The 13,086-nt window shown below is 41.8% G+C and overlaps 1 protein-coding gene across 6 annotated transcripts in view; it reads left to right on the top strand.

Annotated features, from left to right (window-relative positions):
* ripor2 (RHO family interacting cell polarization regulator 2) overlaps positions 1 to 13,086 on the top strand; it is a 68,420-nt gene that overhangs the window by 33,802 nt on the left and 21,532 nt on the right. For all 6 annotated transcript variants that reach the window (XM_005917484.3, XM_042218920.1, XM_005917483.3 and 3 more), the window contains exon 2: positions 11,318 to 11,438. In XM_005917484.3, coding sequence (XP_005917546.1) covers positions 11,318 to 11,438 — 121 coding nt within the window. The remainder of the gene's footprint in view (positions 1 to 11,317; positions 11,439 to 13,086) is intronic.

The raw sequence follows: 13,086 nt of genomic DNA on the forward strand, positions 1-13,086 counted from the left end.
TTTGCAAGCAAAAGGTCTAAGAAGCGAGTGGTCGGGGCTGCTCTGCTAAAACGGACATATTGGGGACTTGCCTCTATTTGACTGACACCTTGCAGGGCCAAGACAAGAAAAAACGACTGTCTGAATCAGTGTGAATCCTGAGCTCTGGCTCACACTGATTGCGTGCACAAACACTGGTGGTCTTAACAAAATATATATGGCAGAAAGTAAAGAAAAGCATAAAATATCCTTCTTTTTAAATCTGTAATAACTGTTTTTAGCCACTTAAGGGCACTTGACTGAATGCATTTGCAGCACTTTCCCTTTAACATCACTTTCCCCTCTTCTATGGGAAATTTCTGGCTTTTATGTTGCTGAGTGCTCAACTGTGTTCACCAGTGAGTCTGTATGGAACTCTTTCTCCTGTTTCAGAGCAGACAGCTGTTTTGTGAGATCTTGATTGGCTAAAACATGAGACTGAGAGACTGAGCCGAAACTAAAACTTTAGATTTTGGAATCTAAACAGTGAGCTGGAGGATGTTGAAGTTCAGTGGAGTGGATTCTTACAACCAGACAGTAGTTTAACCCATTGTTTCTTGCTGGTGGGGAAAACTGAAGTGAGAGTCATGCTTATTAAAAGTGTTTCATCGGCACCTCAAAAGATGACATTTTTCTACTCCACAATGTCATCTTAAAGCACTTTCCTCCCAGCTTTATAGTGAGCTTTGAGAAGCCTTTTCAGTAAAGATGAATAAAACCTTCCTCCTCGGGAGCAACGCACACTCTTTTGCAGCACTGTGGATAATGAGGCTCCCTGTTCCTGAAGTCATTTTTCCTTGTAAAAGTAGCTGTAAATGTGTAAATCCTGAATCGGGTTAAGAAGCAATATCATGAGATTTGTGCTGTGTAGTAATGTGGATTCACATCTGCATGTGCACCCCGCTCAGGTTCGTAAACATGGCTGTTCTTGTGATTATGCATCGGTGTGTTCTGCACATTTGTCAGTGTCACATATTTTACCTGCAGGGAGTTTTGGATTTAAAACCTGTTCTTTCCGAGACATTCAGTGATAAATGTTCCCTTTCATCATGAAATTAATCTTAACTAACTAATACATGCATGGAATGTACCATATTACTTATAAAGACGTGTCCACGTAGGAAGCGAGCGGCAGCAACGCCGCTGAGATTCAGCGACTGTGAGCAGCGACAGAAGACGAGCATTTGAATTGACTGCCATTGATATGTGGCCTGATTGTAACCGATTGGTCCCTGGCAGATATTCCAGGCTCCGGTTGCCTAGGTAACCCTTGAGCGTAGTTACAAAGTTATTTATTAGATGCAGAAAAGTTTTAGTTTTGTGATAAAGGCTCGATTTAAAAAGATGGGGAGCACTGTTTTTAATCTGCAATGTGTAGCATTTTGGGAAGTTAATGGCTCATGGTACAAACATGTTAGCTAGCAAGCACAGGTAGCAAGGTGAACTTAAAATCTGTTGTTTTTCATGTCTCATTTAATATAACAGTGATTTACAAATGACCAGTGACAGATGAAGAACTTGGACATCTTGGATCAAATCCTTAATAACTCCACCATTTGCTCAAAGAGTCTTTAAGGTGTAACATCAAGCCTTAATAATTAATCAATAATATCATGATGGGAAGGCGAAGCAAAACTTAAATGTGGTAAACTGTTTATTTGTTCCAGGCTGTAAACACCTCTGCACCTCTGAGATGGCTAAATGTTTCAGCAGCAAAGGTTACTGCTTCATGGATGATTCAGCTGGGCTGAAGGGACACACGTGTACAATTTTGTCACATTTTACTTCCATTTCAGTGATACATCAGGACAGAGACACAGAGAGTCCCAAATTATACAAGGAAAGATGCTGCAACAGCTTGAAATATGGATAAAATAAGAACATTTCTTTGTCAAATCATCTCTAAAGATCAAGTTTTTTCTCAGAAGTTTGAGTCATTAAGTTGAAATTTTGAGATTCCTGACCTGAGAGTTTTACTCATTGATGGCAAAAAATGTTGGTGGAATTGATCTTCCGTATTGAAAAAGCTCATTCTTTCTGGAGAAAAATCTGATTGCTCTACTTCCCGTTTTGACTTCTTTCACTCACTGCAATGGAGAACATTGCAGTTTGTCTGGTGCACCCTCAGTACTGGAACAAGCACTTAAAATTAGCCAAAACACAGCTAACCCTGAACCTTTTTACCTGTTCTCGATGGGCTGACATGCTCTCGCATATGTGACACACCTGGTTTTTCATTGTGAACAGGAAAAGAAAATCATAGATGGAAACAACATGTTTATTTTTTGGCTCTGGGTTTGCAGCCTGCAGCAAGTTTAGCCCGGCTTGGAGCTAGACCAGCAGTTACCCTCCTCACTGAACCAGTTTATACAAACCTGGACTCATGGATAACTGCGCAGCTTTCAGGCACACGCTTGCAGCCTGCAGGCTGTGTTGGAACATGTTACTTCACTTCCAGTCATCGCCAATCGCTTCAGTTGGTTTTGTTTTATCACAAACTTGACTGTTTCAGCCGGACTGCTGCATCATCTTACATATTTCTGCCTTTCTGCATTGTTATCAGCACCTGCCTTTCTTGTTTTTCTAATATCCTTCTGTTTTTGTACGCACAATGAGATAAAAAAAAAAAAGAAAAAAAGAAGGAAATAATGACAAGCAGCACAGTCACTTTTAATGATGTATTTATGTGTTGAATGACATTGAAAGCAGCATCTTTAAAAGCTCAGGATATACCAAAAAAAACAACAGCTTTTTTTCTCCAAATGCAGGTTTGGTGCTTTAAAAGCTTCAGCCCTGTAACACGAGAGAGTGTGTGTGTGTGTGTGTGTGTGTCCTACTTCTTGGCAGTTGGCTCATAACTGTTGTTTTACGTAACACACTTCATCCCATTTTGTCTGCTGTTGCCATGGTGAGGCTAATTTATACAGGCATTAAGAATTAGCCCTCTCTCATTAACATGCACTGTGGTTCTGATACTGGTTTTTGCACGTAAATACACACTCGTACACGCTCTCACACTCTGAGGGTTATTCAGAAGTTAAATGTTGATGTTTGTGAGTTTGGGTGAGACTGTTGTATAAGAGAGGACGGGGAACGGAGAACAGCGAGCACAGTGAGGGTGCGTTTTGTGCAGTTTACAGCAAACGAGCACAGCGCGAGCAAGTGCTGTGATTATTATTCAGGAACGTTTTAGATGCACGGCAGAGTTTGTTTACATGTACGATTACACCAAATATTAGTTGTTTTTTTTTCTTGATGAATCGCTGCTTATTTTTGCAGTGCCATATTTTAACACCTTGTCTCCCTTTATTTATGGTTTTACCTCATTCATGCTCTTCATGGGGAGAGAAAAGTGCCCCCTCATGCTTCACCATTGACAGATTTGGCTGCACAGACTGAGGATGAGGGAGTCAGAGCAGAGTGAGATGAATATAAAGGGAGCAAAACAACAGAAAGAAGAATAAGAAAGTGAGTCACACTGTCAGTGAAGAAAAGACCATTCTGGGTGTGATGGATGCATGCAACCACACAACTGAGATACTTAGTTACCTGACCTCCGCTCCAGTCCTTCCTGGTTTGGCTGAAAGAGGAGGCTGAGGGTGGAGCTGGTTTAAATGCAGAAGCCAATAAAGTGGACTGGACCATCTATTGTGATCATGCAGGGGGAATGGGGTTCTTCTTGAATGATGGTTAGCTGTTATCTCTTTAGTTTTCACCTTTGGTGTATATAATGGTTTATTCATTTGCTATATAACTGGAGCTGTTTCTCATTTGGGCAGGTCAGTTTGTTGAGTTATGTTTTTGTTAAGTGACTTTTGAGTAGCGTTCTGTTAAGTTAACCTCTTTTATGGGCCCACTTGGTTCTTAAAAACTTTATTTTTTGTTATTTTGAATTTTTGTAATCATCTTGTCCATTTTGGGGGTATAATAAAACCCATTTTTTTAAAGATTACATTTGTGCCTGTGTGTTCCTGGCTGCTTGGATCATGACACTGGGTGAAATCACTTCAGATATCTGAGTCACTCGGGTGAAACCTCACAAACATGAATGAAGGGTGGGGCGGTTAAATGATTAAGAGGAACAGCTGCCTCACATGTTCCTGTGAAGGATGTTAGAAAACTGCTGATGCTGAAATGCAGAGGAAGGAAAGGATGAAATTGTGAAATGGTTGCGTTAGGTGTTAAGTGTTCTTTTGTTGACTCTCGGTGGAAGACTACTACATCAAAGGCAAGGATGGATTTAAAGCCAAGTGTTTCGAAGCTAGCGCTCATTTTATTGAAAATTGATAGACTGTATATAAAAGAAGGCCTTAACCATTAGTTTCCAAAGTTCCATTTTGAAGCTTCATTGTTGCTTCCTTTCAGTGCTTTCTAATGAAATTCCGAATTCATTTTTAAATTAATATGTATTAATTACATGCAAAGCACAACATGAACAGGCTAAAGTTTATACAGCAGAGCTGCTGAGACCTTATATCTTCAGCTGGCCTGTCCGATCATCTGATCAGGTGTTCCACGCTCTTATTTTGAAAGCAGAGGTGATCATGCTTTTGAGGTTGTATCATATGCATATATGAATCTTTTTAACCTCCTGAGACTCGAACTCTTTCATGGCATGCATTTTTAATTTCTCTTTGCTATTTGGGCTGATTGGGACCTGGTGAATGTAAAAACAAAGAATTACCTGATTTTTGTTTTTGACAAAAATAAGATTTTGATTTTAAATTTCGATAGAACAGTGGCAGCATAATGTCCTCGTAAGTGGATATCAGGCCCTTGTAGAGCAAAATGCAGTATTTTGGTCTAGACAACTGTGGACGCCAGGTCCTAGGAGGTTAATGTGTTTTTATCCAAACTGTGAAGCACTTTATAACTTTAAAAAGTGCTTGTGGTGGAATTAAGGCACGACGGGACCACAGATCCGTGTTATGAGCCATCTTTATTTAACATTTGCATCACACCACCACAACAAACCCCAACCCCTGAGTCCCTGTGTTTATAACTCGGCGGGCGTGATTAAGGATGCCGTGCAGATTTGTCCACCCTCCCTGCACGGGACCGCAGACCACGCCCCACCACAGTGCTAGGCAAAGTTTTGAAAGTAGATAAGCAACATGGAGATCTGACTGAGAAACCAAGAGCTCTGAGTGCTAATGGTGGCATTTCCTCCTAATCATATCCTGCTTGAGCATCTGTTTTGTTCTATTAGTGACCATAAGTCATAAAATCAACATCATGCTGTGTTAAATAAGACTTTAAACGAGCTGTTAAGATCAGAAATTTGTCAGGAAAGTGTTTACTGAGGTTAAAGATGAAGCAAGCAGTAGGTTTGTCCTCGTATCCGTGTCTATGTTGTCTGGTGGTTTATAAACACCTATTAGTGAGCTGGAAAGGCACATGCTGGAAAATGACCATGCTAGCAATCATGCTAGCTCAGCTGATGATGTCTACCATGTAACTCTTGCCAAAACATATCCCACTTTGCTTGAAGAAGCTCTTTTGTATTTGCAGTTGGCTCTCACTATTAGTTTTGAGGCTCTCTCGACCCTCATTAACTTAGTAGGGCTGTCTCTCTCCCTCACACAGAATCACTCAGTGATGGTGCTAATACGCTAATGTACGTGAACATTGCAGAGCTAACAGCAACTGCTCTCTCCAGCCACCTCTCCTTTGCTAATTGCATATTTGTAATTTGTCCAGTCTTGCCAAGGCGCAGCTAAGAGTACTGATTAATGTGATGCTTACAAGACCCTCCAAAAAAAAAACCCCCACAGTCACACAAACACACTCATGAGGGTGTTTAAGGCTGAGATGTAAGACCATTGAATGGCCTGACTGGCAGCTGTATTCAGCATGGGTAACGCCTGGCACCAAACCAGGACGCACTGCAAGTGGGTATTGTTGTTCTCGCTCTGAAAGGCTCTTTAGACGAGATGAGCGGTGACACTAAGAGGTGCGGAGGAAAGGTTTTCATGATTCAGTGGTTGAACTCAGCCGTGTGTGTGTGTGTGTGTGTGTGTGTGTGTGTGTGTGTGTGTGTGTGAGAAACATCTATTTAAATGTTGTGGTTTTTTAAGGGGCTTGCTAATACTTTAGAAAAGTTTAGAAAATCCCAAAGCTTGGACTATAGTGTGAACATTTATCACACTACTCACACCAGCTGTCCCCTACAAGAGAGTAAAAGCTTGATAGATTTCCTATTGCTTTGACTAATTAGCCTTTAAACCATTATTAGAGAGGAATTTAAACTGGAATATATTTAATTTGCTTAAGCTTTAACTAAAGAGTTGGATCTCTTTTGTCTTCAGAGGTGCTTTTTTCTTAATGGCATCGATCCAATAACATTCTGGAGACATTCCTCAGAGATTTCCATATTGACATGAGAGCATTACACAGCTGCTGCACATTTGTCGGCTGCCCATCCATGATGTGAATCTCCCGTTCCAGCACATCTCAAAGATCTCTGGAGCCCATTTCAATAGAAACCAGTGTGAATGATCTGAGCTTTGAGTACACTCTGGTCATAAAGGGATGGACAAGGTCATCAAGAGTTCTCAGGTAGGCTGTGGTATTTAAATGATACTCGGTTGGTACTAATGTACCGAAAATGTGCCAAGAAAATATCCACACACATTAACCACCAGCAGCAACTTGTCGATACAAAGCTGGGTAGAGCCACGTTCTCAAGTTGTTTACTCCAAATTTTGACCCTATCCTCTTAATGTTACCGTAGAAATCGAGACAAATCAGACCAGGGAACGTTTTACAAATCTTCTATTCTCCAGTTCTGGTGAGTTGTAGCCTCGGTTTCGTGTTCATAGCTGACATGGGTGGCATCAAGTGTGGCCTTCTGCTGCTGTAGCCCATGAGCTTTGAGGTTCAACACAATGTACATTCAGAGATGCTGTTCTGGATACCTTGATTGCAACGATTGTTATTTGAGTTATTGTTGCCTTCCTATCAGCTCAAACCTGTCTGGGTATTCTCCTCTGAACTCTGACATCACGAAGGTATTTTCAACCAGATAATTCTCTATAAACCCCAGAGATGGTTTTGTGGGACAATCACAGCATATCGGGAGTTTGTGAAGTATTCAGACCAACCATGCAATGTTCCACATCACTTAAATCACCTTTTTTCCCCCATTCTGATGCTCAGTTTGAACTTCAGCGGGTGATTTTGACCGTGTCTCCATGACTGGACTGAATTGATGCCAATTTCTTTGCCAATTAGATACTTGTATTAATGAGCAATTGAACCACTGTACCTAATGAGTGTATATACAGTTTCCAATCATAACATATTAAAAAGAGTTAGTTTCTCAAATTCAAGAAACTGTAAATGGCTGATCAAATAATGGTGTTGATCAGCAAATCGATTATTTGGCTCATCATCTCATCATGTAACAAACCTTCATTCAGCCTGTTTGTAGCAGCTGGAGAAACTCACAGTCTAGATATAGGTGCAGATAATTTGCTTGATAATTAAAAGTGAGGTATTTACTTTGTTTCTGAGTTCTGAGAGCACGCAGAGACAAGGTGATTACCTTTTATAAAGCACCACATTTATCCAGCAATGTGTGGGCGAGTCCCTGAAAATGAATGTAGGACAAACACTCTTTGAGTTTCATACAGCCTCTGCCTGACAGGCAGTGCCAGAGTTTTAGTGTGCACGCCGTTGTGAAGCTGTTCTGTGTTTGAATCGTGTGAGTACTCTTATTTTACAGCAGTTTTCTCTGATGGCAGGGAGAAGTACTCCGTGTTATTCCCTTGCGTCCTCACCGTAGGCTGTGTGTACATCAGGATACTCGGGGGATAATCCGGTACCATTGTGTATGGAGTTTAGTGAGCACATCTTCTCGTTCTCCATCTTTGTTTGTCTAAATACAGTAGATCTTTCTGAAAGTGCTGTAAACAGTGTCCGGCCTGTTCTGTTATTATCCAGAGAGCATTAGGTAACTGGATGTACCATCATTTCCCTCCCACTGCTCCTCTTTTAGGAGAGTGAGTCAGAAAGTCCGCGAGACATGTACAGAAAGGCAGAAAAGTGTGTTTGTTGAACATCCAGACACCAAAATGGACCAAAAAGCTTCAGAGAATTACAGCAAATTGCAGCTCTCGTGTAACGTCTCTTCCTTTGCTGTGTTTTGGCTAGTAATGGTGATTACCGCCTCTCAGGAGAATCATATCCCGATAATGTGACCACATCACATTATCTAACAAATCTGCTTTCCAATTGTATATTTTAGACCAGAAGCATTACTCTGGGTTTTGTTTTGCACATATCAGTGCGAGTAACAGTAATGAAGTGCAGGTAAGTGGTTCTAATATCACAGATTTTTAGTACTCTTAGCTACATCAAAGTTGAGGTGTGGAGTGTCCTTGTGTCGTGACCATAGACTGTATATATAAGATGGATGTGCTGCCAGCTTCCAAGTCTGAAAAGCGATGCTGCATTCTTTTAACGGCCAGCAGGGGGCAAGTCATCTGGTTTGAAAAAAAAAAGACTTCAAGTTGTAAAGAAGTCTATGGGGGAAAAAATGTCTTTTCTCGGCTCAGTCACTGAATAGAACATTTTATAAATTATGGTCGACTGTATCGTTACAGTCAGAAAGGAGGACTATCCAGGTTTTGTTTACTGGCTAATGAGTTGTAATTGACACGTCATTATTTAAGAGCTCGCTTGTCACTTCAGGGTTCAAAACACCAAAATGACAACATCGAGTCTTCACACTGAGACTTCGCTGACCATCTTTAACACCATTTGTGCTCTTGAGAGAAATAAAACTCCTTTGGATCTGTTTTTTTTTTTTTTCATTGATACAGATGAAAGTGTATGTGGATTCATTCTTAGAGAGGTGAACATCCAGTGTCGCTTAAGGCAGAGAGAGCAACACTCGTTTTTAGTAAATGTCTTCAGTGAGGCAATGCTGTTGTTCTATGTTGCAAGAAAAGTGCCACAAATAGTTGGGTAACAAATGAAAACAGAGAACCGAAGACTGCAACGCCCTCTTTGTTCTCCGCGCAGCTATACAGTGGTGGTGCAATACAAGCGAAGGGGGTATCTGATGTTCAGACATAGTTTCGACACCAAGACCCGAGTCCTGCTCGAAATGATAGTGCAGGGCAGAAGTATAGAGTCAGTTTATCACTGCTGTACTTATTCTTTAAAAGTTTCTGGAGGGTTCTCAGGCTCAAACTTCAAAGCAGTGAGCAAAAAAAGTCTGCAGATCATTGGTTGGAGGAGAACTGCAAAGGGAGTTGCAAGTTTTACATTACGCAGTAATTTGATCGGCTGGTAATGTAAAAATATTGATTTATACACCTTTTAGTACAATTGTGAAAATGGCTTTAGCCACTTTTAAAATATAAAAATAAACATAAAATATTGGGTCTTCTGTCTGTAAAGATATATATTTTAAATATATTTTATATTTTCTAACTAATCCTGACAAAACTAGGATTGTAACGCCTGTCTATGCAATGGTCCGAATCGCCTATTTACTCGGTCACAGCCACCAGGGTCTTCTGTGTTCTAGGCAGCTAGCTGCTATTAATAGTCGCAGCCGTATCAGTCTCGCTACATTATTGTTGCTTCTCTGCAAAACAAGGATCTAGTCTTTCCTCGGACCACGTGCTGGTTCTTTGTGTGGTCCTCAGTCCAAAGGAGCTGATATCAGGTTGCTAGTTTGGCCGCCTGTAGTACCACAGACAGAGGCTTAATGTGTGTGCTGCCCTGCTCCACCACCCCACACAGACGTCCTCTGGAGAAATAAAGATGGATCCAGTAGGACAAAAGTGGGGTATGATTACAAGCAGCAGCACAAATCCAGAGTTTTCTTTCATTTGGCAAAGTTGTTTTAACTCGTACGCCTGGGGGATGGTTTGTGTGGCTTGTGAGAGGAGGGGAAGCAGACGCAGAGGAGAGCTGAATACTGAGACAAGCTCCTCTGCTTGTTAGTAAAGTTTAATTTGATGTGACAAATGTGTCTCTCTGTTCTTCTCCTTCAGGCATTTCTGTATTAGGCGAGAAGCAATACAGATTAACAAGACAGATCGAGCCTCCTCTGACTCACACAAAGTTTACAGTTATCATGTTATTGTCACCAACGTTGAGATGTTGTTTGTTACTCGGGCATGTTCCAGGTTGCCGTTTGTCTTGTGATGTTGCAGAGGGAGTTGACATTAAAGCAAGGAATAGCAGCGTGTGCAGGAAAGTTCAGGAAAGCGTTGTAGTATGTGAAGATATGTTTGCACACCTGTGGAGATGGCGGGGTATTGCTCGAGTAACACGGTGCTTTCATCTCAGTATATGAATAGATTTTAACAAGCATGTCCTGGTATTTAAAGGACCTGATTTCAGTCTCTTCTCTCATCCTATCACGGTGTCTTTCTGCAACATCTATAACCTTTTCCAGCTGTTCTGACCCATGCTGACCTCTGATGCACCAAAACAAAAGATTTCACTCTATAAAGACTTTCCTCTATTTTCCTTTCTTTTGCTTTTTCGTGAGGTATGAGGAAGCTTTCCTTGGTTAATTCTTTGAACTTTTTCTAAACTGTGCTTTGAGGTTAAATGTCAGCCTGCTGCCACCGAAGCACAGCGATCTGGACAAATTCTCACACTGCTGTTTGAAACTGTGATCCAGTTATCTCAGTGGATTCCTCCTTTGGGCGCTTGATCTCTGCTACATCATTATCTGACAGCTAAATTTGGCTGTTTCGCCATCTATTTTCAGCTTGCTCCCCAAGTGCCCACGTGAATCATGTTGCACTCCACATCTCCGGCTTAAGGAGAGGCTAAAAGCTGACAGACTGCTGCTGGTAAATATAGGCACAATGATTTTAAAAAAGGAAGAAAAAGCCTTAACTACAGAAGTGGAAGACAAGACACGCCAAACACTGGGCTGTCTGTGGAATTAATCAGTCAAATGTGGTGATTAGAAGGCAAAAATGGCCCATTGAAGCAGATGTGTGGCGTATGTAGTGACTTCTGCGTGACGTTAAACAGCTGTCAGTCTGATGAATTGCTTATTGTCACATAGTTGATTTGAAGTGACAGACGTCATGATTTGTGACACACACCTGAGGAATAACAGTAACAGTTGAGGTATGTGACAAATAAGTCAGAGGAGTTGAGGCATGTTAGCACAGGCTCCGAGTGCTGCTCGCACATGTAAAGCATCACCAAGTGTGCCTTCTTTGTGCTCGCGGCACTCCAGGTAACCTCACTGTTGACGATGTTTCATGCATTACTGACCCCGATCCTAAATCCTACACATGTTGTGCCTTTTCTGCAGGAGTGTCGTCACGAGTCCCGGAGATCATGGCGACCGGAACCCACTCCCCCGGCGGGCCAAATGGCATAATCCGGAGCCAGTCGTTTGCGGGTTTCAGCACACTACAGGAACGGCGCTCACGGTAAGCGGAACTCTGCTAAGCTGTTCAGCAATGATCAGCTGGAGTTACTTATTTCTAAAACTGTAATCTGGGTCACACGGTGAATAAAAGACTGATTTGAAAATGACACATCATGGTGCTACTTCTGTACGTCTATGTCAGCATTTAATAAATAGGTTATAAACAGTAAAAAAGTAAGTACCTCAATACTTCTAAAGCAGGGGTCCCCAACTCCAGGCCTCGAGGGCCAGTGTCCTGCAGTTTTTAGATGTGTCCTCGATCCAACACAGCTGATTCAAATGGCTAAATTACCTCCTCAACATGTCTTGAAGTTCTGCAGAGGCCTGGTAATGAACTAATCATTTGATTCTGGTGTGTAGACTCAGGGTGAGATCAAAAACCTGCAGGACACCGGCCCTCGAGGCCTGGAGTTGGAGACCCCTGTTCTAAAGCATCACCTGGATATTGTTGTTAGATGTTCTAGTAAAGGAAAGTTTGAGTTTTACTGTTTATAAATTACAATAAAACAAAATAAATGAATGAAAAGATTAAGACAAACTTTACTGAGCTAAAGGATTACACATGCAGATGGCACCATTCAAGAGTCTGTGATGCCGGCATCATCGACGGAGAGGGGATAACAAGGGGAATTTGACAAGTGGAAACAGAAATGGTGAAAGGGAGATTAGACCCACAAAAACAAAACTCTCTATACAGTCTCCATACTAGTGTCTATACATGGAGAAGACGTGTACATCTGTTCGCATCCATGTACGAATCATATTAGTTATCTCTTCTAAAAGACAAAACAAAAGAGCTCATTCAACAAAAGGAATTCAATGACTCAGGGATATGGAGCCAGTCTTCATGGTGATCCACGAGCCAAAGCAAGTCTTGAGACCTGTGAAAGAAGCGAATTCTTAAGCAGTGATCGTCACTCTGTCACATGATGTATTCTCGTTCATAGCCCGGGGTTGGTTTCGAAAAGTTAGAGATGGATAAAGTTCTCGAGAGATAAGAGTTTCTTCTGTGTGCTTTCCTGTTTGACTCATCTATGACAGCGCTCTCATCATCATCACAAGACAAAGCCTGCTCACAGTCTCAGATATACCATATCTCTTATAATCTTACACTTCTGATTGTTGGTGTCTGGGCTTCTTCAGCAGTCCTGGTCCTGCTGAGAGAAGTGGCTCCTTTCTCTCTGCTCAGACAGTGAATGGAGTAATTGGTTCTAATGAGTCGCTGTGTGGGCGACTGACAGCGACAGACAAGTTATCATCCTGATAATGAGCGAGGTGGAAAGCTGCACATAGCTCCTGAAGCCGCTGGAGTGTGCCAGCGTCTGTGCGCGCTCCTCTGTTACTGTAATTGAGAAGGGACTTTCCATGTGTGTGTCCATGCGTGAGTTTTGTGTGCACTTCTGCGCGTTTGCATGATGGAGAATTTGCACTTTGTGCGCGCACAAGGATAAATTCATCATTATGCATGATTTCCTGTATGGAAGTGTTGACATGTATGCTTCTGTATATGTCCCTGCCAAGAAACCCTACTGCACCAGAGCTCGCATGACCCCACGGCTATGCAGCGCTCTCGTTCGGTGTTGCCCTACATTTGTGGCAGCTATAAGCTTCACTTGTGCCGCTGCTGGCACACAGCAAAACGCGGCACG

Source organism: Haplochromis burtoni, unplaced genomic scaffold, assembly GCF_018398535.1.
Source record: "Haplochromis burtoni strain Fernald_Lab_line unplaced genomic scaffold, NCSU_Asbu1 Contig_25, whole genome shotgun sequence".
NCBI classification, from domain to species: Eukaryota; Metazoa; Chordata; class Actinopteri; order Cichliformes; family Cichlidae; genus Haplochromis; species Haplochromis burtoni.